At 50.5% G+C, this 27,016-nt stretch overlaps 1 protein-coding gene across 1 annotated transcript in view; it reads left to right on the forward strand.

Moving 5' to 3' along the window:
* Nucleotides 1-26,683, forward strand: part of LOC144490060 (diacylglycerol kinase beta-like) — a gene marked incomplete at both ends in the record, with an annotated part of 41,052 nt that extends 14,369 nt beyond the window's left edge. The window contains 4 exons of the mRNA XM_078207871.1: nt 20-93; nt 866-940; nt 18,542-18,627; nt 26,594-26,683. Of these exons, the coding sequence (XP_078063997.1) occupies nt 20-93; nt 866-940; nt 18,542-18,627; nt 26,594-26,683 (325 nt within the window). The remainder of the gene's footprint in view (nt 1-19; nt 94-865; nt 941-18,541; nt 18,628-26,593) is intronic.
* Between the last annotated feature and the right edge of the window lie 333 nt (nt 26,684-27,016).

Raw genomic sequence — 27,016 nt, forward strand, 5'->3', positions numbered from 1 at the left:
TTTGTATCCTCACTGACAGATTATCCCGGTTCCTCAGACTCACCCACTGTTGGTGTTTGTCAACCCAAAGAGTGGCGGAAAGCAGGGCGAAAGGTAAGAGGTTGCTCGAGTTGTGACCTTGCGATTCTGATGGGGAGTGGGGGCGGGGAAGTGAGTAGTCGAGGGTTCAGTAACCACGGGGGGGCATAGATTTAAGTTAAGGGGGCTGGGGGTTTAGAGGAGATGTGAGCAAAGTCTTCTCCACCCAGAGGGTGGTGGGAGTCTGGAACTCACTGCCTGAAAGGGTGGCGGAGACAGAATCCCTCATAATATTTAAGAAGTATTTAGATGAGCACTTGGAAATGCCGTAGCATGCAACCATGTGGACCAAGTGTTGGAAAATAGGATGAGAATAGATAGGTGCTTGATGACATGATGGGCCAAAGGGCCACTTTGTATGCTGCACTCTGTGACTAATTTGATATCGCCCAAGAAAGAGGAATGTGCAGGGCTACAGGGAGAAGTAAGAAGTCTCACAACACCAGGTTAAAGTCCAGCAGGTTTATTTGGAATCACGAGCTTTCGGAGCGCCGCTCCTTCATCCAGATGAGGCAGCAGTGCTCCGAAAGCACGTGATTCCAGATAAACCTGTTGGACATTAACCTGGTGTTGTGAGACTTCTCACTGTGCTTACCCCAGTCCAACGCCGGCATCTCCACATCATGGCTGCAGGGAGGCGAGTGGCACTGGATGAATTGCATCTTCAGAGAGCTGGGGTGGACACAATGGACCGAATGGCCTCCTTCTATGCTGTAACGACTCCATTCTATGATTCTACAACGTGGTGGCTGCAGGATGCTAAGAATCTCTCATTGTATGCTTACAGGGTCTTAAGAAAGTTCCAGTACCTTCTGAACCCAAGACAAGTGTTCAACCTTGCCAAAGACAGTCCAAAACTCGGGTAAGGCGAACAGGAATTTGAACGCATTAACCAGGCTGAGTTGAAATGCTGTGCAGAGATCTCTCTTTATTCCTTGCAATGCGCACAGAGCATTTTCTGAATACTTTCTGGTCTCTTTGTCTTTGAGTGGATATTATGGGGCGGGATTTTCCCACCCCGCTCACCCCAAAACCGGAAAATCCCACCCAAGGTCAACAGATCTTTGCGTGGTGGTCTGCCCTCCCCCCGCCTGCTACGATTCCCGTGGCGGGTGGGACGGGAAGATTCCACCCCCAGAAGTCCGTTCTTTCATGCGTGGTAACGGCTGTTCCCTGCAAATGGTCCCAGATTTCCTGCATTTGGAGCATGTCTTTGCTGTATCGGTATTGTCTTTGTTCAAAGTCGGGGTAGCCACACGATGGAGTTACAGTGGGACAGCCCGCTGAAGCAGACAGATGGGGCAACATTCTCATAAAATAGCATCTGGGGCGTCCACCTGCGTAAAGGAGGTCTCGTGGCACAGTGGGGTTAGCGTCCCTGCCACTGAGGCAGAAGCTCCAGGTCCGAGTCCCACCCCAGCACCTGATGGTCAAGGAAGGTGCGTTCATAATGCGGCCAAACCGGTCGAGTGTCAACCTGCACAATCCTTCCAAACTGGCTGGCAGTAAGAGTGGAAGAGTCTCCTGGTCAGCCACGCTTGATGTGGAGTGGCGCCCCCTTAAGCTATACCACCCCCCGCCAGGCGATACACTAGTGACCTGCTCCGGGAATTACTCGCTATGGAAACGGAAGAAAGTCAACTTTAGTGACGGGAATTGGAAATCGGACTTCACCCGCGTGGGGCTCAGATTAAAAATGGCAGCCAGGCATTTCTAGTGGATTTCCTGTGACCCTCTTCCGCAGTTACAGCAAGGTAGCGGTGGCACCAGCTGCGGAGCGGGCATATTTTTATTTTCTAGAGGTTTGGCACGGTGGCACGGTGGTTAGCACTGCTGCCTCACAGCGCCAGGGACCCGGGTTCAATTCCAGCCTTGGGTCACTGTCTGTGTGGAGTTTGCACGTTCTTCCCGTGTCTGCGTGGGTTTCCTCCGGGTGCTCCGGTTTCCTCCAAAGATGTGTAGGTTAGGGTGGATTGGCCGTGCTAAATTGTCCCTTAGTGTCCAAAGATGTGTAGGTTAGGGTGGATTGGCCGTGCTAAATTGTCCCTTAGTGTCCAAAGATGTGTAGGTTAGGGTGGATTGGCCGTGCTAAATTGTCCCTTAGTGTCCAAAGATGTGTAGGTTAGGTGGATTGGCCATGCTAAATTGTCCCTTAGTGTCCAAAGATGTGTAGGTTAGGGTGGATTGGCCATGCTAAATTGTCCCTAAGTGTCCAAAGATGTGTAGGTTAGGTGGATTGGCCATGCTAAATTGTCCCTTAGTGTCCAAAGATGTGTAGGTTAGGGTGGATTGGCCGTGCTAAATTGTCCCTTAGTGTCCAAAGATGTGTAGGTTAGGTGGATTGGCCATGCTAAATTGTCCCTTAGTGTCCAAAGATGTGTAGGTTAGGGTGGATTGGCCATGCTAAATTGTCCCTAAGTGTCCAAAGATGTGTAGGTTAGGTGGATTGGCCATGCTAAATTGTCCCTTAGTGTCCAAAGATGTGTAGGTTAGGGTGGATTGGCCATGCTAAATTGTCCCTTAGTGTCCAAAGATGTGTAGGTTAGGGTGGATTGGCCATGCTAAATTGTCCCTTAGTGTCCAAAGATGTGTAGGTTAGGTGGATTGGCCATGCTAAATTGTCCCTTAGTGTCCAAAGATGTGTAGGTTAGGGTGGATTGGCCATGCTAAGTTGTCCCTTAGTGTCCAAAGATGTGGATTAGCCTGGTAAATGTGTGGGGTTACGGATAGGGCCTGGGTAAGATGCTCTTTCAGAGAGTTGGTGCCAACCTGATGGGCTGAATGGCCTCCTTCTGCACTGTGGAGATCCTGTGAGATTCTATGGAAGAAAATCCCACAGTCCCCTCTCACTCTCTGGAATCACAGCCGCTACTCCTCCTGTCGACAGTGAGTGCCCCAGTACGAGTGAACGGAATCTGTGTCCACTCGCCTCATGAAATTTGAATTCGATAAAATTTTGGAATTAAAGACTGTATTAATGACCACAAACCCATCTGGTTCACTGATGTCCCTTTAGGGAAGGAAATCTGCCGTCCTTACCTGGTCTGGCCTACATGTGACTCCAGAGCCACAGCAATGTGGTTGACTCTCAACTGCCCTCTGAAAAGGCCCAGCAAACCACTCAGAGCAATGAGGGGTGGGTAATAAATGCTGGCATAAAACAGAAGACCATTTGTAACCTCATAACTGTGCATCAGTCCAGCTCACATATCAGGGGCGAGATTCTCCAGCCTCCCCGCTGTGTGTATCCCGCCGGCGGGAGGTGGCGCCTTGTTTACTAGTGTGGGATTCTCCAGTCCCGCCGCTGTCGATGGGAATTCCCATTGACATCACCCCCCACGCCGACGGGAAGCCCACAGGTGGGGCTGCGTTACCGGCGGGACTGGAGGATGCCGCTGGCGTGAACGGCAGGAGAAGTCCGGGCACAGATCTGGCACCTTCACCGTGTATTTCATCACTGGGCGGCACAGTGGTTAGCGCTGCTGCCTCACAGCGCCAGGGACCCGGGTTCGATTCCCGGCTTGGGTCTGTGCAGAGTTTGCACATTCTCCCCGTGTCTGCGTGGGTTTCCTCCGGGTGCTCCGGTTTCCTCCCGCACTCCGAAAGACATGCTGGTTAGGGTGGATTGGCCATGCTAAATTCTCCCTCAGTGTACCCGAACCGGAGTGTGGCGACTACGGGATTTTCACAGTAACTTCATTGCAGTGTTAATGTAAGCCTACTTGTGACACTAATAAATAAACTTAAACTTAAACCATACTCTTGTCACCGATTACCCTTGCATTGTAACTGCGCAATGCAAACGCGCAAGTGTAATTGGCCCCAAAAGAGAAAATGCTGGAAAATCTCAGCAGGTCTGGCAGCATCTGTGAGGAGAGAAAAGAGCTGACGTTTCGAGTCCAGATGACCCTTTGTCAAAGCTCAGAGGCAGAGAAAGTGGGAGATATTTATACTGCAGGGGGAGGGAATGAAAGATGACTCATAGCCACAGAAACAAGGGGAAAGGCTGCTAATGGCAGCCCATAGAGAGAATAAAGCGTGTAATTGACTGTCTGTACTTGCCAAGCGAATGTCACATTCTGTCACCTTTTCCAAATCTAATAGAACAGGGGAACGTCTTAAACATTGTCCAGCCCATTCTCATTGAGAGACTGTGCTGGGCTCACTATTGCTCTGTGTGTGTGTGTGCTGAACACACATGGAAGAGTGAGAGGGGGCCTCATAGAAACTTATAAAATTCTAACAGGGTTAGACAGGGTAGATTCAGAAAGAATGTTCCCAATGTTGGGGGGAATCCAGAACTAGGGGGTCATAGTTTGAGGATAAGGGGTAAACCTTTTAGAACTGAGGTGAGGAGAAATTTCTTCACCCAGAGGGTGGTGAATGTGTGGAATTCGCTCCCACAGAAAGTAGCTGAGGCCAAAACGTTGTGCGATTTCAAGAAGATATTAGATATCGCTCTTGGGGCTAAAGGGATCGAGGGATATCATGAGATGGCACAGTGGTTAGCACGGCTGCCTCACAGCGCCAGGGACCCAGGTTCAATTCCAGCCTTGGGTAACTGTCTGTAAAAAAAAACAAAGAACAGTACATCACAGGAACAGGCCCTTCGGCCCTCCAAGCCTGCACCGATTACATTGTCCTATCCAGACCAATCGCTTCTATCCCTCTATTCCCTGTCTGTTCATGTGTCTATCCAGATAAGTCTTAAATGTCACTAATGTATCTGCCTCAACCACCTCACTTGGCAGTGCATTCCAGGCCCCCACCACCCTCTGTGTAAAAAGCTTCCCCCGCACATCTCCACTGAACCTTTCCCCTCTTATCTTGAACTTGTGCCCCCTTGTAATTGTCATTTCTGCCCCTGGGAAAAAGCTCCCAACCATTCACCCTATCTATGCCCCTCATAATTTTATAAACTTCTATTAGGTCGCCCCTCAGCCTCCGTCTTTCCAGGGAGAATAATCCCAGTTTATTCAATCTCACCTCATAGCTAATACCCTCCAAACCAGGCAACATCCTGGTAAACCTTTTCTGCACTCTCTCCAAAGCCTCCTTGTCCAGGTAGTGGTAACCAGAATTGGACACAGTATTCCAAATGTGGCCGAACCAATGTTTTATACAACTGTAACATAATTTGCTAACTTTTATACTCGATGCTCTGTCCGATGAAGACAAGCGTGCCGTATGGTTTCTGCACCACCTTTTCCACCTGTGCTGCCACTTTTAAAGATCTGTGGACCTGTACTCCCAGATCACTCTGTGTGTCTATGCTCCTGATGCTCCTGCCATTTATTTTATAGCTCCCACCTGAATTGGATCGACCAAAATGCATCACCTCACACATGTCCGGATTAAATTCCATCTGCTATTTCTCCACCCAATTTTCTAGTCTCTATCCTGCTGTATTCTCTGACAATCTTCATCACTATCCGCAACTCCGCCAATCTTAGTATCATCCGCAAACTTATTAATCAAACCAGCTACATTTTCTCCCAAATCATTTATATATATATATATATTACAAACAGCAGAGGTCCCAGCACTGATCCCTGCGGAACACCACTAGTTACAGACCTCCATTCAGAAAAACATCCTTCCACTGCTACCCTCTGTCTTCTATGGTCAAGCCAGTTCTGAATCCATCTCGCTAGTTCACCCCTGATGCTGTGAGATTTAATCTTTTGCACCAGCCTGCCATGAGGGACCTTGTCAAATGCCTTACTAAAGTCCATGTAGACAACATCCACAGCCCTTCCCTCATTTTTGTCACCTCCTCAAAACACTCAATTAAATTAGTGAGACATGACCTCCCTCGTACAAAACCATGCTGTCTGTCACTCACAAGACCATTCAGTTCCAAATGCGGATCGATCCTATTCCGAAGAACCTTCTCCAACAATTTCACTCTCGCTGACTGGAGTTTGCACATTCTCCCCATGTCTGCGTGGGTTTCCTCCAGGTGTTCTGGTTTCTTCCCACACTCCAAAGATGTGCAGGTTAGCTAGATTGGCCATGCTAAATTGCCCCTTAGTGTCCAAAGATGTGCAGGTTAGCTAGATTGGCCATGCTAAATTGCCCCTTAGTGTCCAAAGATGTGTAGGTTAGGTTGATTGGCCATGCTAAATTGCCCCTTAGTGTCCAAAGATGTGCAGGTTAGGTTGATTGGCCATGCTAAATTGCCCCTTAGTGTCCAAAGATGTGCAGGTTAGGTTGATTGGCCATGCTAAATTGCCCCTTAGTGTCCAAAGATGTGTAGGTTAGGTTGATTGGCCATGCTAAATTGCCCCTAGTGTCGGGGGGACTAGTGGGGTAAATATGTGGGGTTATGGTGATAGGGCATGGGTGGGATTGTTGTCAGTGCAGACTCAATGGGCCGAATAGCCTCCTTCTGCACTGTAGGGATTCCATGATTCTCCATGGGGGGGGGGAAGGCTGGATCGGGATATTGAATTTGATGATCAGCCATAATCAAAATGGATGGCGGAGCAGGATCGAAGAGCCGAATGGCCTCCTCCTGCTTCTAGTTTCTATGTTTCTATGTTAACTAAGTTTCAGAAGAACAATATTCAGTCACTCTGTAAAGAGTGTGGACAGGCAGGGTCCTAATTGTAACAGTAATGTCAGTGCGCAGTGATGTCAGGAGCAGTGCGACACTATTCCATCAAGGTGATGGAGAAGGAGAGGCAATTCACAGTAAATGTCAAAAAGCAGCAAGACTCACCATGGTCATTTCCTAGTTTGATGCAATTCACAGCCCCCCTCTGTTCGTCCTGGTCCCCTACTTGCGTGTGGACTGACAGTCCTCCGATACCGCACCTCCCTTATTTTCTTTACTTGTTCGTGTCACAAGTAGGCTTACATTAACACTGCAATGAAGTTAAATTCCCTAGTCACCACACTCCTGTTCGGGTACACTGAGGGAGAATTTAGCACGGCCAATCCACCCTAACCAGCACGTCTTTCGGACTGTGGGAGGAAACCGGAGCACCCGGAGGAAACCCACGCAGACACGGGGAGAACGTGCAAACTCTGCACAGACCCAAGCCGGGAATCGAACCCTGGCGCTGTGAGGCAGCAGTGCTAACCATCGTGCCACTGTTGTTGGTAATGTGTGGCAGCAGGCTATTACACAGAGGGTGGGAGATAGTCAGTTGGGCTGTAGGCAGTAAAAGCACAGACCATGCGTTGGATAGTATTCCCAGCTGCGAGTTTGCAGAGCATTGGCCAGAGCCTGGGAAAATGCACAATCTGGATTAGATATCAGCGTGAATACACCAGTGAGATGCGCTTCATTCGACAGCTATCAATGCTGAGAACATCTTTTTCATTCCTCCCCTGTCAGCTTTCTTCACTGACGTGTTTTGTCTTGTGATTTCGATTCCCTGAGAGCACCAGTTCTGGATAAACACTGGCTTCCTTTTTCAAACTTCATTATTCATGCCATCTGGGTGTCGCTGGCGAGGCCAGCATTTATTGCCCATCCCTAATTGCCCCCTTGAGAAGGTGGTGGGTGAGTCGCCTTCTCGAACAGCTGCAGCCATGTGGTGTAGGTACACCCACAGTATCATAGAATCCCTACAGTACAGAAAGAGGCCATTCGGCCCATCGAGTCTGCACCGACCACAATCCCACCCAGGCCCTACCTCCGTATCCCTACATATTTACCCACTAATCCCTCTAACCTACGCATCTCAGGACACTAAGGGCAATTTAGCATGGCCAATCAACCTAACCTGCACATCTTTGGACTGTGGGAGGAAACCGGGGCACCCGGAGGAAACCCACGCAGACACGAGGAGAATGTGCAAACTCCACACAGACAGTGACCCAAAGCCGGGAATCGAACCCAGGTCCCTGGAGCTGTGAAGCAGCAGTGCTAACCACTGTGCTACCGTGCCGCCCTCAGTGCTGTTAGGGAGGGAGATCCAGGATTGTTATTGGACATCAGTCAGTCCATGTGGTGTAGGTACACCCACAGTGCTGTTAGTGAGGGAGTTCCAGGATTGTTATTGGACATCAGTCAGTCCATGTGGTGTAGGTACACACACAGTGCTGTTAGTGAGGGAGTTCCAGGATTGTTATTGGACATCAGTCAGTCCATGTGGTGTAGGTACACCCACAGTGCTGTTAGTGAGGGAGTTCCAGGATTGTTATTGGACATCAGTCAGTCCATGTGGTGTAGGTACACCCACAGTGCTGTTAGGGAGGGAGTTCCAGGATTGTTATTGGACATCAGTCAGTCCATGTGGTGTAGGTACACCCACAGTGCTGTTAGGGAGGGAGTTCCAGGATTGTTATTGGACATCAGTCAGTCCATGTGGTGTAGGTACACCCACAGTGCTGTTAGGGAGGGAGTTCCAGGATTGTTATTGGACATCAGTCAGTCCATGTGGTGTAGGTGCACCCACAGTGCTGTTAGGGAGGGAGTTCCAGGATTGTTATTGGACATCAGTCAGTCCATGTGGTGTAGGTGCACCCACAGTGCTGTTAGGGAGGGAGTTCCAGGATTGTTATTGGACATCAGTCAGTCCATGTGGTGTAGGTACACCCACAGTGCTGTTAGGGAGGGAGCTCCAGGATTGATTATTGGACATCAGTCAGTCCATGTGGTGTAGGTACACCCACAGTGCTGTTAGTGAGGGAGTTCCAGGATTGTTATTGGACATCAGTCAGTCCATGTGGTGTAGGTACACCCACAGTGCTGTTAGGGAGGGAGCTCCAGGATTGATTATTGGACATCAGTCAGTCCATGTGGTGTAGGTACACCCACAGTGCTGTTAGGGAGGGAGCTCCAGGATTGATTATTGGACATCAGTCAGTCCATGTGGTGTAGGTACACCCACCGTGCTGTTAGGGAGGGAGTTCCAGGATTTTGACCCAGCGACAGTGAAGGAATGGCCGATATATTTCTGAGTCAGGATGGTGAGTGGCTCGGAGGGGAACTTGCAGGTGGGGGTGTTCCCAGGTATCTGCTGCCCTTGTCCTTCTAGATGGTAGAGGTGCGGGTCTGGAAGCCTGAGGAGCCTTGTTGAGTTGCTGCAGTGCATCTTGTGGATGGTACATGTGTGTGTTGGTGGTGAAGGAATGTTTAAAGTGGTGGATGAGTGCTTCTGTTCTCTCTCAAGTTTAAACTCGCGTTCTGCAATGCCGCATTTCGCTTTGTCCTCAGGAGTTTGGATGCGCAAAAGCTGGCGCAGAATTGAGTGGGCGCAGACCCTGCAGCCGCGGGAATGCCGCAGGGCTGCGGGAATGCCGCAGGGCTGCTGGCAAAACTATTGCTGACACTCTTCAAGGAGTTGAAAAAGGCTTCATGTTTCGAATGCTTCTGCACAGACCGCGCCACGGAATTACTGTGCTAACTGGCAGAACTACCCAGAAGACTGTGCAAATCCTTTCCACCACCCCCCCAAAAGTTAAAGCCAGCTGCTTTCTGCAGCCCAGATGTGTTGAAAACATTGCTTCCAGCTGTGTTCCTCATCACCACCCCTTGCAATAAACACCCGACTCCAGAAACAGGGCAGTCATCTCTTTTCATCTGCCCCAGGGGCTGTTTCAGGTCCACACAACCCTGAGGTGGAGTGTGACCTCTTATCCGAGGGCATATTTGTGATCAGGTAAAAATTGTACTTTACTTTGCACCCTGACAGAAAGGACACCCACTCGGAGAATAGGATGTGACGTAAAAGGAATAACGCTGCGTACATGGCTTTAACAATCAGATTCTATCATGTGTGCAGCGCAGTGGGACAGTGGTTCGCACTGCTGCCTCACAGCGCCAAGGACCCAGGTTCGATTCCTGACCTCGGGCCATTGTCTGTGTGGAGTTTGCACGTTCTCCCCGTGTCTGCGTGGGTTTCCTCCTGGTGCTCTGGTTTCCTCCCACACTCCAACGATGTGCAGGTTAGGTGGATTGGCCATGCTAAATTGTCCCTTAGTGTCCAAAGATGTGTAGGTTAGGTGGATTGGCCATGCTAAATTGCCCTGTAGGATCCAAAGATGTGCAGGTTAGGTGATTGGTCATGCTAAATTGACCTTAGTGTCCAAAGATAACATACATTAGGTGAATTGGCAATGATAAATTGTCCCTTAGTGTCCAAAGATGTGTAGGTTAGGTGGATTGGCCATGCTAAATTGTCCCTTAGTGTCCAAATATGTGCACTTTAGGTGGATTGACCATGCTAAAATGCCCCCTAGTGGCCAAAGATGTGCAGGTTAGGTGGATTGGCCATGCTAAATTGTCCCTTATTGTCCAAAGATGTGCAGGTTAGGTGGATTGGCCATGCTAAATTGTCCCTTATTGTCCAAAGATGTGTAGGTTAGGGGGATTGGCCATGCTAAATTGTCCCTTATTGTCCAAAGATGTGTAGGTTAGGGGGATTGGCCATGCTAAATTGTCCCTTAGTGTCCAAATATGTGCACTTTAGGTGGATTGACCATGCTAAAATGCCCCCTAGTGGCCAAAGATGTGCAGGTTAGGTGGATTGGCCATGCTAAATTGTCCCTTATTGTCCAAAGATGTGCAGGTTAGGTGGATTGGCCATGCTAAATTGTCCCTTATTGTCCAAAGATGTGTAGGTTAGGGGGATTGGCCATGCTAAATTGTCCCTTATTGTCCAAAGATGTGTAGGTTAGGGGGATTGGCCATGCTAAATTGTCCCTTAGTGTCCAAAGATGTGTAGGTTAGGGGGATTGGCCACGCTAAATTGCTCCTTAGTGTCTAAGACAATCCCTCCACACCAGCTATCACCCTTGTGAACCTCCTCTGAAATATCTCCAATGAAATAATACCTTTCCTTAAATAAGTGGAGCGTGATTGCTCACGATACTCCAGATGTAGTCTTCTCGGTCCCTTGTATTTTATTTTTATTCGGGACATGGGCGTCGCTGGCTGGGCCAGCATTTATTGCCCATCCCTAGTTGCCCTTGGAGGGCAGTTGAGAGTCAACCACATTGCTGGGCTCTGGAGTCACATGTAGGCCAGACCGGGTAAGGACGGCAGATTTCCTTCCCTCAAGGACATGAGTGAACCAGATGGGTTTTTCCGACCAATCGGCAATAGTTTCGCGGTCATCAGTAGATTCTTAATTCCAGATATTATTTTGTTGAATTTAAATTCTACCATCTGCCGTGGCGGCATTCGAACCCGGGTCCCCGGAGCATTACGTTGGGTCTCTGGTCCAGTGATAATACCATCACTCCACCGCCCCCTCTACTTTGAGAACAGTGTCGAACTGTCTTCTCATCTGAAGCAGCAGCATAGCAACGTAGAAAATTACTGGGCTTTACGTTAATGGGGAGAAGTGCCCTTGACGCGTCTTGTTGGGACATTTTCACCTGAGGACTGCCCTGGGACCTTCTTTACTTTCCTCACCAGGGATTTGTCTGTTTTCCCAGTGGCCCGGCTGTTTTATTTTGTTTGAGAACAAAGAACAGTACAGCACAGGAAACAGGCCCTTCGGCCCTCCAAGCCTGTGCCGCTCCTTGGTCCAACTAGACCAATCGTTTGTATCCCTCCATTCCCAGGCTGCTCATGTGACTATCCAGGTAAGTCTTAAACAATGTCAGCGTGCCTGCCTCCACCACCCTACTTGGCAGCGCATTCCAGGCCCCCACCACCCTCTGTGTAAAAAACGTCCCTCTGATATCTGAGTTATACTTCGCCCCTCTCACCTTGAGCCCGTGACCCCTCGTGATCGTCACCTCCGACCTGGGAAAAAGCTTCCCACTGTTCACCCTATCTATACCCTTCATAATCTTGTACACCTCTATTAGATCTCCCCTCATTCTCCGTCTTTCCAAGGAGAACAACCCCAGTCTACCCAATCTCTCCTCATAGCTAAGACCCTCCATACCAGGCAACATCCTGGTAAACCTTCTCTGCACTCTCTCTAACGCCTCCACGTCCTTCTGGTAGTGCGGCGACCAGAACTGGACGCAGTACTCCAAATGTGGCCTAACCAGCGTTCGATACAGCTGCATCATCAGACTCCAGCTTTTATACTCTATACCCCGTCCTATAAAGGCAAGCATACCATATGCCTTCTTCACCACCTTCTCCACCTGTGTTGCCACCTTCAAGGATTTGTGGACTTGCACACCTAGGTCCCTCTGTGTTTCTATACTCCTGATGACTCTGCCATTTATTGTATAACTCCTCCCTACATTATTTCTTCCAAAATGCATCACTTCGCATTTATCCGGATTAAACTCCATCTGCCACCTCTCCGCCCAATTTTCCAGCCTATCTATATCAAAGAACAAAGAACAATACAGCACAGGAACAGGCCCTTCGGCCCTCCAAGCCCGCGCCGCTCCCCAGTCCAGGATTGAATCCTGAATCCAGGATCCCCGCCCAATTTTCCAGCCTATCTACATACCAATATCCTATCCACCGAGCTGTCCCTCACAGCTACGATGCTTTGTTCATTACAACCTATTAACTCACCCCCACCCCCCTATTCCAGACCATGTGATCTCCAGGGAGAGGCGAAAACCCAGAGTGAAAAACCCCAGGGCCAATATGGGGGAAAAAATCTGGGAAATTCCCCTCCGACCCCCTGAGGCGATCGAAACGAGTCCAGGAGATCACAATGACCCTGATCGGAAAATGCTTCCCAACCCTAGTCATTTCCACTTCCACGAACACCATATGAATTCCCTGCCCCCGAGACAGGTTCCCAACTATCCGCAGTCTCGCTCTGTACTGGCACCAGCAAGATGATCATAGAATGAAGCCTTGAAACGAGAAACAAGGAGCAATTAGCCCGCGCCGCTCCCTGGTCCAAACTAGACCATTCTTTTGTATCCCTCCATTCCCACTCCGTTCATATAGCTGTCTAGATAAGTCTTAAACGTTCCCAGTGTGTCCGCCTCCACCACCTTGCCCGGCAACACATTCCAGGCCTCCACGACCCTCTGTGTGAAATATGTCCTTCTGATATCTGTGTTAAACCTCCCCCCCTTCACCTTGAACCTATGACCCCTCGTGAACGTCACCACCGACCCGGGGAAAAGCTTCCCACCGTTCACCCTATCTATGCCTTTCATAATTTTATACACCTCTATTAAGTCTCCCCTCATCCTCCGTCTTTCCAAGGAGAACAACCCCAGTTTCCCCAATCTCTCCTCATAACCAAGCCCCTCCATACCAGGCAACATCCTGGTAAACCTCCTCTGTACTCTCTCCAAAGCCTCCACGTCCTTCTGGTAGTGTGGCGACCAGAACTGGACGCAGTATTCCAAATGCGGCCGAACCAACGTTCTATACATCTGCAACATCAGACCCCAACTCTTATACTCTATGCCCCGTCCTATAAAGGCAAGCATGCCATATGCCTTCTTCACCACCTTCTCCACCTGTGACGTCACCTTCAAAGATCTGTGGACTTGCACACCCAGGTCCCTCTGCGTCTCTACACCCTTTATGGTTCTTCCATTTATCGTGTAGCTCCTTCCTACATTATTCCCACCAAAATGCATCACTTCGCATTTATCAGGATTGAACTCCATCTGCCATTTCCTTGCCCAAATTTCCAGCCTATCTATATCCTTCTGTAGCCTCTGACAATGTTCCTCACTATCTGCAAGTCCTGCCAGTTTTGTGTCGTCCGCAAACTTACTGATCACCCCAGTTACTCCTTCTTCCAGATCATTTATATAAATCACAAACAGCAGAGGTCCCAATACAGAGCCCTGCGGTACACCACTAGTCACAGGCCTCCAGCCGGAAAAAGACCCTTCCACTACCACCCTCTGTCTTCTATGACCAAGCCAGTTCTCCACCCATCTAGCCACCTCCCCCTTTATCCCATGGGATCCAACCTTTTTCACTAGCCTACCATGAGGGACTTTGTCAAACGCTTTACTAAAGTCCATATAGACAACATCCACGGCCCTTCCTTCGTCAACCATTTTGGTCACTTCTTCAAAAAACACCACCAGGTTAGTGAGGCATGACCTCCCTCTCACAAAACCATGTTGACTATCGTTAATGAGTTTATTCCTTTCTAAATGCGCATACATCCTATCTCTAAGAATCTTCTCCAACAACTTCCCCACCACGGACGTCAAGCTCACCGGCCTATAATTACCCGGGTTATCCTTCCTACCCTTCTTAAATAACGGGACCACATTCGCTATCCTCCAATCCTCAGGGACCTCACCCGTGTCCAAAGAAGCGACAAAGATTTGCGTCAGAGGCCCAACGATTTCACCTCTCGTCTCCCTGAGCAGCCTTGGATAGATTCCATCAGGCCCTGGGGATTTGTCAGTCTTTATATTCTCTAACAAACCTAACACTTCCTCCTTTGTAATGGAGATTTTCTCTAACGGGTCAACACCTCCCTCCGAGACACTCCCGGTTAACACACCCCTCTCCTTCGTGAATACCGATGCAAAGTATTCATTTAGGATCTCCCCTATTCCCTTGGGTTCTAAGCATAATTCCCCTCCTTTGTCCCTGAGAGGTCCGATTTTCTCCCTGACAACTCTTTTGTTCCTAACGTATGAATAGAATGCCTTAGGATTCTCCTTAATCCTGCCTGCCAAGAACATCTCGTGACCTCTTTTTGCCCTTCTAACTCCCCGTTTGAGTTCTTTCCTACTCTCTCTGTATTCCTCCAGAGCTCCATCTGTTTTCTGTTGCCTGGACTTAACGTACGCCTCCCTTTTCATTTTAATCAGATCCTCAATTTCCCTGGTTATCCACGGCCCTCGAATCCTACCTTTCCTATCTTTCCTTTTTACAGGCACATGCCTATCCTGCAGCCTTATCAATAGTTCCTTAAAAGACTCCCACATGCCAGACGCGGACTTACCCTCGAACATCCTCTCCCAATCAACATCCACCAATTCCTGCCTAATCCGGCTATAGTTAGCCTTCCCCCAATTTAGCACCCTGCCCGTAGGACAGCACTCATCCTTGTCCATTACTATCCTAAAGTTAACAGAGTTGTGGTCACTATTTGCCACATGTTCCCCTACCGAAACTTTGACGACCTGACCGGGCTCATTTCCCAGAACTAGGTCCAGTATAGCCCCCTCTCTAGTCGGGCTATCTACATACTGTTCCAGAGAACCTTCCAGTACGCATTTTACAAATTCCTCCCCCGTCCGGACCCCCAGCTCTAAGCACTTTCCAGTCTGTGCCAGGGAAATTAAAGTCCCCCACTACAACAACCCTATTTTTTCTGCACCTATCCAGAATCTCCTGACATATCCTTTCCTCCACTTCCCGTGGGCTGTTGGGTGGTCTGTAGTACACCCCCAGCATAGTGACTGCACCCTTCCTGTTTCTGAGTTCCACCCACAGCGACTCAGTACATGACCCCTCTAAGTTGTCTACCCTCTGCACCGCGGTACTATGCTCCTTAACTAATATCGCTACTCCCCCACCTTTTTTAGCCCCTCCTCTGTCTCGCCTAAAACACTTATACCCCGGAATATTCAGCTGCCAGTCCTGTCCTTCTTTTAACCAAGTTTCCGTCACCGCAACCACATCCAAATTCCGCATAAGCATTAAGGCCCTAAGTTCGTCTGTTTTACCCGTTACGCTCCTCGCATTGAAGCAGATGCACTCTGGAGGTCATCCTCCTCCAGAGTGCTCCTCTTCTTAGCTAGCCTTGCCCTGGCCCCCAGCTCAACCCCAGCCTCAGTATTTACTGACCTACTGTTTTGTTCCCCACCCCCCTGCCACACTAGTTTAAATCCTGCCGAAACACTCTAGCAAAACTCCCAGCCAGGATATTTGCTCCCTTCCAGTTGAGGTGTAACCCATCCTTTCTGTACAGTTGCCATCCTGACTTGAAGATTTCCCAGTTATCTATGAATTTAAAACCCTCCCTCTTGCACCAGTCCTTTAGCCACGCGTTCAACTGTAGAATCTCCCTGTTCCGAGCCTCACTTGCACTAGACACCGGGAGCAGTCCAGAGATTGCTACCCTGGAGGTCTTACTTTTTAGCCTAGCACCCAACTCCCTGAATTTCTCTCGTATGACCCCCCTGCTCTTCCTACCTACATCATTTTCACCAATGTGTATAATCACATCCGTTTGACTACCTTCCTTTTTAAATATGCTTCCTACCCTCTCGGAGACATCCAGTACCCCGGCACCAGGGAGGCAGACTACCATCCTGGATTCTCGTTCACTCCCACAGAACCGCCTGTCCGTGCCTCTAACCATTGCGTCCCCCACAACTATCGCTCTCCTAAACCCCTTCTTTTCCTTCCGGACCCCTGAACCTGTCTCCGTGGAGGCGATCTGGTCCTCGTGGCTTACCCCTGGAGGGTCATCCCCCTCCACAGAATCCAAAACAAGATACCTATTTTGGAGGGGGACAACCACAGGGGATCCCTCCACAGACTGCTCACTCCCTTCCCTTCTCCCATCTGTTGCCCATCCCTTTCTTTTATGGGAGACTGCCACTGGGGTACTTTCTGGCACATCACCCTTCTGACTATTACCCCTCCTAACTGTGACCCACGTGTCTTCCTTCCGAGACCCTGGTGTCACTACCTGACTATAACTTTTATCTATTAATCTCTCATTTTTCCTAACTAAACTGAGTTCATCGAGCCTCAGCTCCAGCTCCCTTACACGATCTTTCAGGAGTTGCAGTTCCACACATCTGGCACAGTTATGGACTTCTGGGAGGCAAGTTGTCTCCAGGAACTCCCACATCCCACACCGAATGCAGTATACTGGCCTCCCACTCATACCAGCCATGTCCTTTTTAGTTTTTGGGAGATAAAACAAAAAACGGGGTGTAACAGAAGAAAAACAAACAACCTTCCGCGCCTTTGCCGAAGCCCTGTGAGCCAAAGCCCTTATAGCTCACACTCTGCTTCCCACTCACTCCACTGCCCGCTCCCGACGCTGCCCGCTGTATACTGCAGCCTACCTTTTATACTTCACGCGCTTAAAAAACCCTTCCCAAACTCCTTAGCAGCCCACTTCCAGTTTTCACTTTAAACTTAAAATTCTACTGCAAAAGTAAAGGCCAAAAAAAAAACACACACTAGCTGACTAATTAAATAAATAAACAATTCAATTAATCTCTCACCAGCACTGCTGCCTCTAATCACTCCCTCTCAGCTTGCTCCAGTGGAACAATGAGGGGGAACCTCCCAGGTAACTGACTTTTAAAGTTAAAATAAAAACCCTTCCCAGACTCCTTAGCAGCCCACTTCCAGTTTTCACTTTAAACTGTTTGAGTGTCTTTCAGACGTTTGATCCACTTTTGTTTCCGTCGGGCTCTGTACAGCCGCCCATCCCGATATTCTGCCGCACCGCCTGACATTTCCGGCATTCTCCCTGCTATCATCCCAGATTCTCAGCATCTGCAGTCTTCCGCTGGTCATAACACCATCAGACCATAAGACATGGGAGCAGAATTAGGCCACTCGGCCCATCGAGTCTGCCCCGCCATTCAATCATGGCTGATGTTTTTCTCATCCCCATTCTCCTGCCTTTTCCCCATAACCCCTGATCCCCTTATTAATCAAGAACCTATCTATCTCTGTCTTAAAGACACTCAATGACCCGACCTCCATAGCCTTCTGCGGTAAAGAGTTCCACAGATTCACCACTGTCTGGCTGAAGAAATTCCTCCTCATCTCCGTTTTAAAGGATTGTCTCTTTAGCCTGAGGTTGTGCCCTCTGGTTCTAGTTTTTCCTACTAGTGGAAACATCCTCTCCACGTCCACTCTATCCAGGCCTCGCAGTATCCTGTAAGTTTCAATAAGATCCCCCCTCATCCTTCTAAACTCCAACGAGTACAAACCCAGAGTCCTCAACCATTCCTCATACGACAAGCTCTTCATTCCAGGGATCATTCTTGTGAACCTCCTCTGGGTCCTTTCCAAGGCCAGCACATCCTTCCTTAGATACAGGGCCCAAAACTGCTCACAATACTCCAAATGGGGTCTGACCAGAGCCTTATACAGCCTCAGAAGTACATCCCTGCTCTTGTATTCTAGCCCTCTCCACATGAATGCTAATGGTCTACCTCACCCTGAGGGAATCAATGCGAGGCCCCCACGTGTCTGGCCTGCTAACAAGCCCAACGGGTTTGAGACACGGTCAGAATTATTACCGCGGGCACCAATGGGCGGGAATTGATGGCCTTGCTCGACCCGAGACCAGAAAATCCCGCCCGAGGTCGATGGACATTGTCTGCCCCGCTCCGATTCCCATGACGGGCGGGGCGGTAGAATTCCAGCGCAAGAACGATTTGATGGTGCGTGCGCACGGCCTTTCGCAACCAGAGATGGAGGGGGAGAGGGTCTTGATGTCGTAGGGGGTCTGAGCAGTTAGACAAAAGGCTTCGGGCCTAGTAATATTAGGCTGAGAAAGTGGGGTGACCCACGCTGTGAAGCACCCAAACTATTGAAGCATTTGAACATCCGGGGGTCCACAGGAGGTGACTGTTGATAATGCCGTGATGCTTCCCTCTCTTGCAGACTGAAATTCTTTCAGGATGTGCCGAATTTCCGTGTCTTGGTGTGTGGAGGAGACGGTACGGTGGGATGGATTCTTGACTCCATTGGTACTGTAAGCTTTACTGACCTTTCAAAGCCAATAAAAATGTGCACTCAAAATGTCATCACATTTTTCTTAAATATTTGGCACTGGCAGGCAATGAATGAAGATTTACAAGGGAATCGATCCAACTCCTCACAAAAGATTGTTCTGCTTAGCAATGTTGGCATGTTAACAATTGGCAAATGGAGTGATTTTCATTTCAGCAACTCAGTATCATCTCCAAACCAGCACAGGTACAGCACGGGATTAGATACAGAGTAAAGCTCCCTCTACACTGTCCCCCATCAAACACTCCCAGGACAGGTACAGCACGGGGTTAGATTCAGAGTAAAGCTTCCTCTACACTGTCCCCATCAAACACTCCCAGGACAGGTACAGCACGGGGTTAGATACAGAGTAAAGCTCCCTCTACACTGTCCCCATCAAACACTCCCAGGATAGGTACAGCACGGGGTTAGACACAGAGTGAAGCTCCCTCTACACTGTCCCCATCAAACACTCCCAGGACAGGTACAGCACGGGGTTAGATTCAGAGTAAAGCTTCCTCTACACTGTCCCCATCAAACACTCCCAGGACAGGTACAGCACGGAGTTAGATACAGAGTAAAGCTCCCTCTACACTGTCCCCATCAAACACTCCCAGGACAGGTACAGCACGGGGTTAGATACAGAGTAAAGCTCCCTCTACACTGTCCCCATCAAACACTCCCAGGACAGGTACAGCACGGGGTTAGATACAGAGTAAAGCTCCCTCTACACTGTCCCCCCATCAAACACTCCCAGGACAGGTACAGCACGGGGTTAGATACAGGGTAAAGCTCCCTTTACAATGTCCCATATCAAACACTCCCAGGACAGGTACAGCACGGGGTTAGATACAGGGTAAAGCTCCCTCTACAATGTCCCACATCAAACACTCCCAGGACAGGTACAGCACGGGGTTAGATACAGAGTAAAGCTCCCTCTACACTGTCACCCATCAAACACTCCCAGGACAGGTGCAGCACGGGGTTAGATACAGGGTAAAGCTCCCTCTACACTGTCCCCCATCAAGCACTCCCAGGACAGATACAGCACGGGGTTAGATACAGAGTAAAGCTCCCTCTACACTGTCCCCATCAAACACTCCCAGGACAGGTACAGCACGGGGTTAGATACAGAGTAAAGCTCCCTCTACACTGTCTCCATCAAACACTCCCAGGACAGGTACAGCACGGGGTTAGATACAGGGTAAAGCTTCCTCTACACTGTCCCCATCAAACACTCCCTGGACAGGTACAGCACGGGGTTAGATACAGAGTAAAGCTCCCTCTACACTGTCTCCATCAAACACTCCCAGGACAGGTACAGCACGGGGTTAGATACAGAGTAAAGCTCCCTCTACACTGTCCCCATCAAACACTCCCAGGACAGGTACAGCACGGGGTTAGATACAGAGTAAAGCTCTCTCTACACTGTCTCCATCAAACACTCCCAGGACAGGTACAGCACGGGGTTAGATACAGGGTAAAGCTCCCTCTACACTGTCTCCCTCAAACACTCCCAGGACAGGTACAGAACGGGGTTAGATACAGAGTAAAGCTCCCTCTACACGGTCCCCCATCAAACACTCCCAGGACAGGTACAGCACGGGGTTAGATACAGAGTAAAGCTCCCTCTACACTGTCCCCCATCAAACACTCCCAGGACAGGTACAGCACGGGGTTAGATACAGAGTAAAGCTCCCTCTACACTGTCCCCCATCAAACACTCCCAGGACAGGTACAGCACGGGGTTAGATACAGAGTAAAGCTCCCTCTACACTGTCCCCATCAAACACTCCCAGGACAGATACAGCATGGGGTTAGATACAGGGTAAAGCTCCCTCTACACTGTGGTCCAGTAATCCCCAATCTGAGGAACATCCCTCCCTGTAAAAATGTGAGATTGTACCATTTGGAATCAGGCATTTTTGTCGCCTTGCAGTTTGATTGACACTTCCTGTTAGAATGGGGGCGGTTCTGTGTGTCTGCTTGTTTTTGGGCAGGGAGTGGATTGGAGCTGGACTTGGGCAGCACATCCACATGGGGGCGCAGCTGGGATTTCTGCTCCTGAGCTAGCTGTTATTCCGGAGTTCAGGCTTGGACGAGTGGCTCAGATTCAAGTGTATCGTTTGAGTGGATTGAAATTCTCGTGTTCCCTCTCATTCATGATTGGGAGAGATGATACACTAGCAACACCGCTCAGTAAACAGTGGTTTACTTTGCTGCGTGCGTTGGTGAGAATGCGCGCCAATCAAATCTTCTTCAGCACTCAATTTGCGCCTTTTGCGTTAATGGCCGTTTGTTCGCTGTCGATTATTCCCACAATGCACTTTGTTGCACAGACGGTGGTTTCGGGGGCTGCGTTTGCTGCTTTTCGATTGGTTAAAGGCCTTTTTGAAACAAACTTGCTTGCCTGCCGTCCTATCCGAGCACTTGCGCTTATTTCCCGGCTTTGAAACAAGCGTCAACGCGGCAAAAGCTGCCGAGAGGGAGGCTGAGCGGAGGAAGAGGCCTCCGAGGAACGGGCCAGAGTGGAACTTTCCGGCAATGTCGGAGCGGGGGCGGGCGTCTGTTTGCTGGGTGTGCAGGAGCAGGAGGAGGCCGCCTGCCTGGGAGGACTCGAGGTGTTTGGGGTGAACAACACACTCCGACGCACAGCATTGTGGGGGTCGGAGAGTTCCGGATTTTGGAGGGAGAGTTTGCCCAGACTCTGGTTTGGAATTGGAGAAGTCAAGCTGGCCACGGAGCCCTCGCAATCCCCTGTGAGGTGCGTCGATACGCAGAGCGTGGCTGCATCAATATGGTGCCCCCGAGTAAACACGTTAACCTCGAATGTGATGTACACACAGCGCAGAAACTATCGCGGCTATCCAAAAACTTTCGCATCAAACCTGCTGAAACATTTTGTCTGTTCACCTTATTTCCTAAATCAGGCACATGTTGTCCTCAGAAGTTTCCGCAACCCTCCCCACCTTTGCCTGAGTACATCTCCCAGCCAACACCTACAGCCCCCCACTCCTTACCCTAACGCCAGCGCTATCGTTAAGAAAGCTCTCAACGCCTCTACTTTCTCAGGAAGCTAAGGAAATTTGGCATGTCAGCTACGCCTCTCACCAACTTTTACAGATGCATCATAGAAAGCATTCTTTCTGGTTGTATCACAGCTTGGTATGGGCTCCTGCTCTGCCCAAGACCGCAAGAAACTACAAAGGGTTGTGAATAAAGCCCAGTACATCACTCAAATCAGCCTCCCATCCATTGACTCTGTCTACGCTTCTCGCTGCCTCGGGGAAAAGCAGCCAGCATAATCAAGGACCCCCACACACCCCGGACATTCTCTCTTTGGATTATGAGGAGAGGCTGAGGAGATTGGGTTTGTACTCGTTGGAGTTTAGAAGGATGAGGGGGGATCTTATGGAGACTTATAAGATAATGCGGGGGCTGGATAGGGTGGAGGCGGAGAGATTCTTTCCACTTAGTAAGGAAGTTAAAACGAGAGGACACAGCCTCAAAATAAAGGGGGGTCGGTTTAAGACAGAGTTGAGGAGGAACTTCTTCTCCCAGAGGGTGGTGAATCTCTGGAATTCTCTGCCCACTGAGGTGGTGGAGGCTACCTCGCTGAATATGTTTAAAGCGCGGATGGAAGGATTCCTGATCGGTAAGGGAATTAAGGGTTATGGGGATCAGGCGGGTAAGTGGTACTGATCCACGTCAGATCAGCCATGATCTTATTGAATGGCGGGGCAGGCTCGAGGGGCTAGATGGCCTACTCCTGCTCCTATTTCTTATGTTCTTATGTTCTTCCATCGGGAAAAAGATACAAAAGTCTGCGGTCACGTACCGACCGACTCAAGAACAGCTTCTTCCCTGCTGCTGTCAGACTTTTGAATGGACTTACCTTGCATTAAGTTGATCTTTCTCTACACCCTAGCTGTGACTGTAACACTACATTCTGCACCCTCTCCTTTCCTTCTCTATGAACGGTATGCTTTGTTTGTATAGCGCGCAAGAAACTACTTTTCACTGTATGCTAATACATGTGACAATAAATCAAATATTAAGTTGATCTTTCTCTACACCCTAGCTGTGACTGTAACACTACATTCTGCACCCTCTCCTTTCCTTCTCTATGAACGGTATGCTTTGTTTGTATAGCGCGCAAGAAACTACTTTTCACTGTATCCCAATACATGTGACAATAAATCAAATATTAAGTTGATCTTTCTCTACACCCTAGCTATGACTGTAACACTACATTCTGCACCCTCTCCTTTCCTTCTCTATGAACGGTATGCTTTGTTTGTATAGCGCGCAAGAAACTACTTTTCACTGTATCCCAATACATGTGACAATAAATCAAATATTAAGCTGATCTTTCTCTACACCCTAGCTATGACTGTAACATTGCATTCTGCACCCTCTCCTTTCCTTCTCTATGAACGGTATGCTTTGTCTGTATAGTGCGCAAGAAACAATACTTTTCACTGTATCCCAATACATGTGACAACAATAAATCAAATATTAAGCTGATCTTTCTCTGCACCCTGTCTGTGAGGTGAATTAAGTGCCTTATTCCAAAGGGAGGAAGAGAACATTGAAGTGTGGGGCACTGGTCTAAAGAACCTTCTAGTGTGTGGTGATTTTCGACAGTCGATTAGAATCATTTCCGGAAACAAGGTGAGTTCTCCTTTCCCTCCACAGTTAGTTACAGCCGTCTCCTCTGCAACGCTTTACCCCACACTGTCTGCACCTTGTCTCCCATCTCTCTCTCTCCGGAAAAATCCTTTCCGGGTGTCCGCAAGCTCACGGTGTAAACTGGAGAGTCTTCCGGGAACACCGTGGTTGGCGAGCTGTCGCGACGCGGATCATTGCAAAGTGCGGCTGTCCCTCGGAAGTGGCGCTCACGCAGCTTGTCTGTGATGACATAAATCTTCAAACTTGCCTCGTCCACACATCCTTCCTCGTGCGGCTAGGAAGTGTAAAGGATGCTGAGCTTCCTAGCCGCATGAGGAAGGAGCCTCTAACCCTCCCTGAACTAGCTGGAGTCACTTGTTGTTTGCATTGTTTTATCAGTGTCACAAGTCGGCTTACATTAACACTGCAATGAAGTTACTGTGAAATTCCCCGAGTCGCCACACTCCGGCGCCTGTTCGGGTCACTGCACCCTAACCAGCAAGTCTTTCGGACTGTGGGAGGAAACCAGAGCACCCGGAGGAAACCCACGCAGACACGAGGAGAATGTGCAAACTCCACACAGACAGTGACCCGAACCGGGAATCGAACCCGGGACCCTGGTGCCGTGAAGCAGGAGTGCTAACAATTTGGGAAGAGCCACTTAGCTTCTGAGATTCAGTGGGAGCTGGAGAGGGGGTGGCAGGGGAGGGGGTGTGTGGCGGGGGGAAGGGGGGTGACGGTGGGGGGAGGGGGGGTGACGGTGTGGGGAGGGGGGGTGACGGTGTGGGGAGGGGGGGGTGACGGTGGGGGGAGGGGGGGTGACGGTGGGGGGAGGGGGGGGTGACGGTGGGGGGAGGGGGGGTGACGGTGGGGGGAGGGGAGGTGAAGGTGGGGGGAGGGGGGGTGACGGTGGGGGGAGAGGGGTGACGGTGGGGTGAGGGGGGGTGATGGGGCAAGGGGGGGTGATGGGCGGAGGGGGGGTGATGGGGGGCGGGGGGGTGATGGGGGGCGGGGGGGTGATGGGGCAAGGGGGGGTGACGGGGGGTGACGGTGGGGCGAGGGGGGGTGATGGGAGGGGGGGTGACGGTGGGGCGAGGGGGGGTGACGGTGGGGCGAGGGGGGGTGATGGGGCAAGGGGGGGTGATGGGAGGGGGGGTGACGGTGGGGCGAGGGGGGGTGATGGGGCAAGGGGGGGTGATGGGAGGGGGGGTGACGGTGGGGCGAGGGGGGGTGATGGGGCGAGGGGGGGTGATGGGGCAAGGGGGGTGATGGGAGGGGGGGTGACGGTGGGGCGAGGGGGGGTGATGGGGCAAGGGGGGTGATGGGAGGGGGGGTGACGGTGGGGCGAGGGGGGGTGATGGGAGGGGGGGTGACGGTGTGGCGAGGGGGGGTGATGGGGCAAGGGGGGGTGATGGGGGGGGTGACGGTGGGGCGAGGGGGGGTGATGGGGCGAGGGGGGTGACGGTGGGGCGAGGGGGGGTAATGGTGCAAGGGGGGGTGATGGGCGGAGGGGGGTGACGGTGGGGCGACGGGGGGTGATGGGGGGAGGGGGGGTGATGGGGCAAGGGGGGGTGACGGTGGGGCGAGGGGGGGTGATGGGAGGGGGGGTGACGGTGGGGCGAGGGGGGGTGATGGGGCAAGGGGGGGTGATGGGGAGGGGGGTGACGGTGGGGCGAGGGGAGGGGGGTGGCAGGGGAGGGGGGGTGACGGTGGGGGGAGGGGGTGTGATAGGGGGTGACGGTGGGGCGAGGGGGGCGGTGGCAGGGGAGTGGGGGGGCGGGGGGGAGCAGTAGCTGATTTGTGCGTCTGACCATCAGCAATGATTTTGGGGACAGGGATACTCTAGCTCCCCCTCCCGCCCCACCTTGACCCCGCACAATGTGCTCACTCTCCATCCCGCGCTGCGTTTAACTACCCTCCACGCGGGCCCCTTTAACCTGTCGCCAGAGCGACAAGCGGAGCGAGCTGAGCGATTGCTCACTTGGCCCATCAACGCTGACGAGTTCTCATGAATGGTTCCGGTATTCCAAACAACGGGGCGCACCACGGTGGCACAGTGGTTAGCACTGCTGCCTCACAGCGCCAGGGAGCCAGGTTCGATTCTGGGCTTGGGTCTGTGTGGAGTCTGCACATTCTCCCCGTGTCTGTGTGGGTTTCCTCTGGGTACTCTGGTTTCCTCCCACAGTCCGCAAGGCGTGCTGGTTGGAGTGCATTGGCTGTGCTAAATTCTCCCTCAGTGTTGTGGATCCTGTACATGGTTTCATTGATGCAAAGACTTCATTTTAAGATATTTCTGCCTACACAATGACATTTAAATGCTAAGCTTTTCAAGTTAACTTGACCACATTTTAAACTCAGCCGGCATGCTGGGATTAGCTTGAAAAATTGACTGCATTCTTTGAAAGTACGATGCTAGCAGAAACAGCTTTCTCATCAATCAAAACACAGCTTTTCACAGCCACGTTGTTTCTGAAAGTTAGAGACAGCTCACACCAAACAGTTTCAATATGAGGTAACGGAAAACTGATAATTCTGTATTCAGCCATATATTTTTTTCAGTTAATTTGGATCAAGTCTATTTTCAAGACCAGTACAATACTGGCTTTTGCGAGTATCTCTCTCTCTCTCCCAGTCTTTTCGCTCACTATATTGTGTTAATTTTAAATCCTGCTCAGTAAAAGAAACTCAACGTATCAGTGTTGTCCCCGCCTATTCTGAGGAATGAATGGACCCTGCACTCGGTGTACCCAAACAGGCGCCGGAGTGGGGGATTGTTGCAGTAACTTCATTGCAGTGTGAATGTAAACCGTCTTGTAACTAATAAATAAAGATAAGCATCAAACTTTTTATCCGAGGGTTGACTTTCAAGAAGGCCGATCTGATGTCTGTGACGGTGATCTCGGATACAAGTAAGCCTGCTTGTGACACTAAGTAACAAACTGAAACTTGAAAAATCAACCGTATCCCTAGTTCGACTCGACTCTGAAATAAGGCTACGTCTGTGTCAAGTCGGGGATTCATAGCTCAAGAGGGGGTGGGGAGGGGTTTAGATCTGACCAATGAAACCAGGATTACTTTGCAGTAACTGCCTCCATTCCCCTCGGGATTTTGGTTTTTCCGTGCTATTAACTTTCCGTTCAGCTGGATCGAGTTGGAAGTTTTTCCCGCCTTGCGTGGCGTTCCCTGGGATTGCTGTGTGCTGGGCTGCATTGCAAGAATGACTTAACTCCTGGATCTGGCCTTATCTCATCAATTTGTTTTCCTCCTTTTCAGATAAAATGCAAATCTCCGCGAAGCCACCCGTCGCTATTCTGCCACTGGGGACCGGCAATGACCTGGCGAGGTGTCTGCGGTGGGGAGGAGGTATGGACCACTTTGACTCTGCATCCATCCATTCTGGCCGGAAGGCGCTCTCCATCTCCGTGTCCCCCTTTCCCCGCCCCCGTCCCCGTCCCCGTCCCCTCCGCTGCCCCCACCTCGAGTCCTTCACATGCCGACATCCGATTCTCCTGTTCACTTTGGAACAACTTGTTTGTGGGCTTCAGGCCTCCATAAGGTCAGCAGCCGGAGGGATTTGAGTAGCTTGGCACGTTCCGTGCCAACATTCTCTGTCTCACAAGACAGCAAAGCTCAGGTGGGATGTTGCCATCGAAACCCTACAGTACAGAAGGAGCTCAGTCGGCCCATCAAATCTGC

This window comes from Mustelus asterias, unplaced genomic scaffold, assembly GCF_964213995.1.
Source record: "Mustelus asterias unplaced genomic scaffold, sMusAst1.hap1.1 HAP1_SCAFFOLD_2828, whole genome shotgun sequence".
NCBI classification, from domain to species: Eukaryota; Metazoa; Chordata; class Chondrichthyes; order Carcharhiniformes; family Triakidae; genus Mustelus; species Mustelus asterias.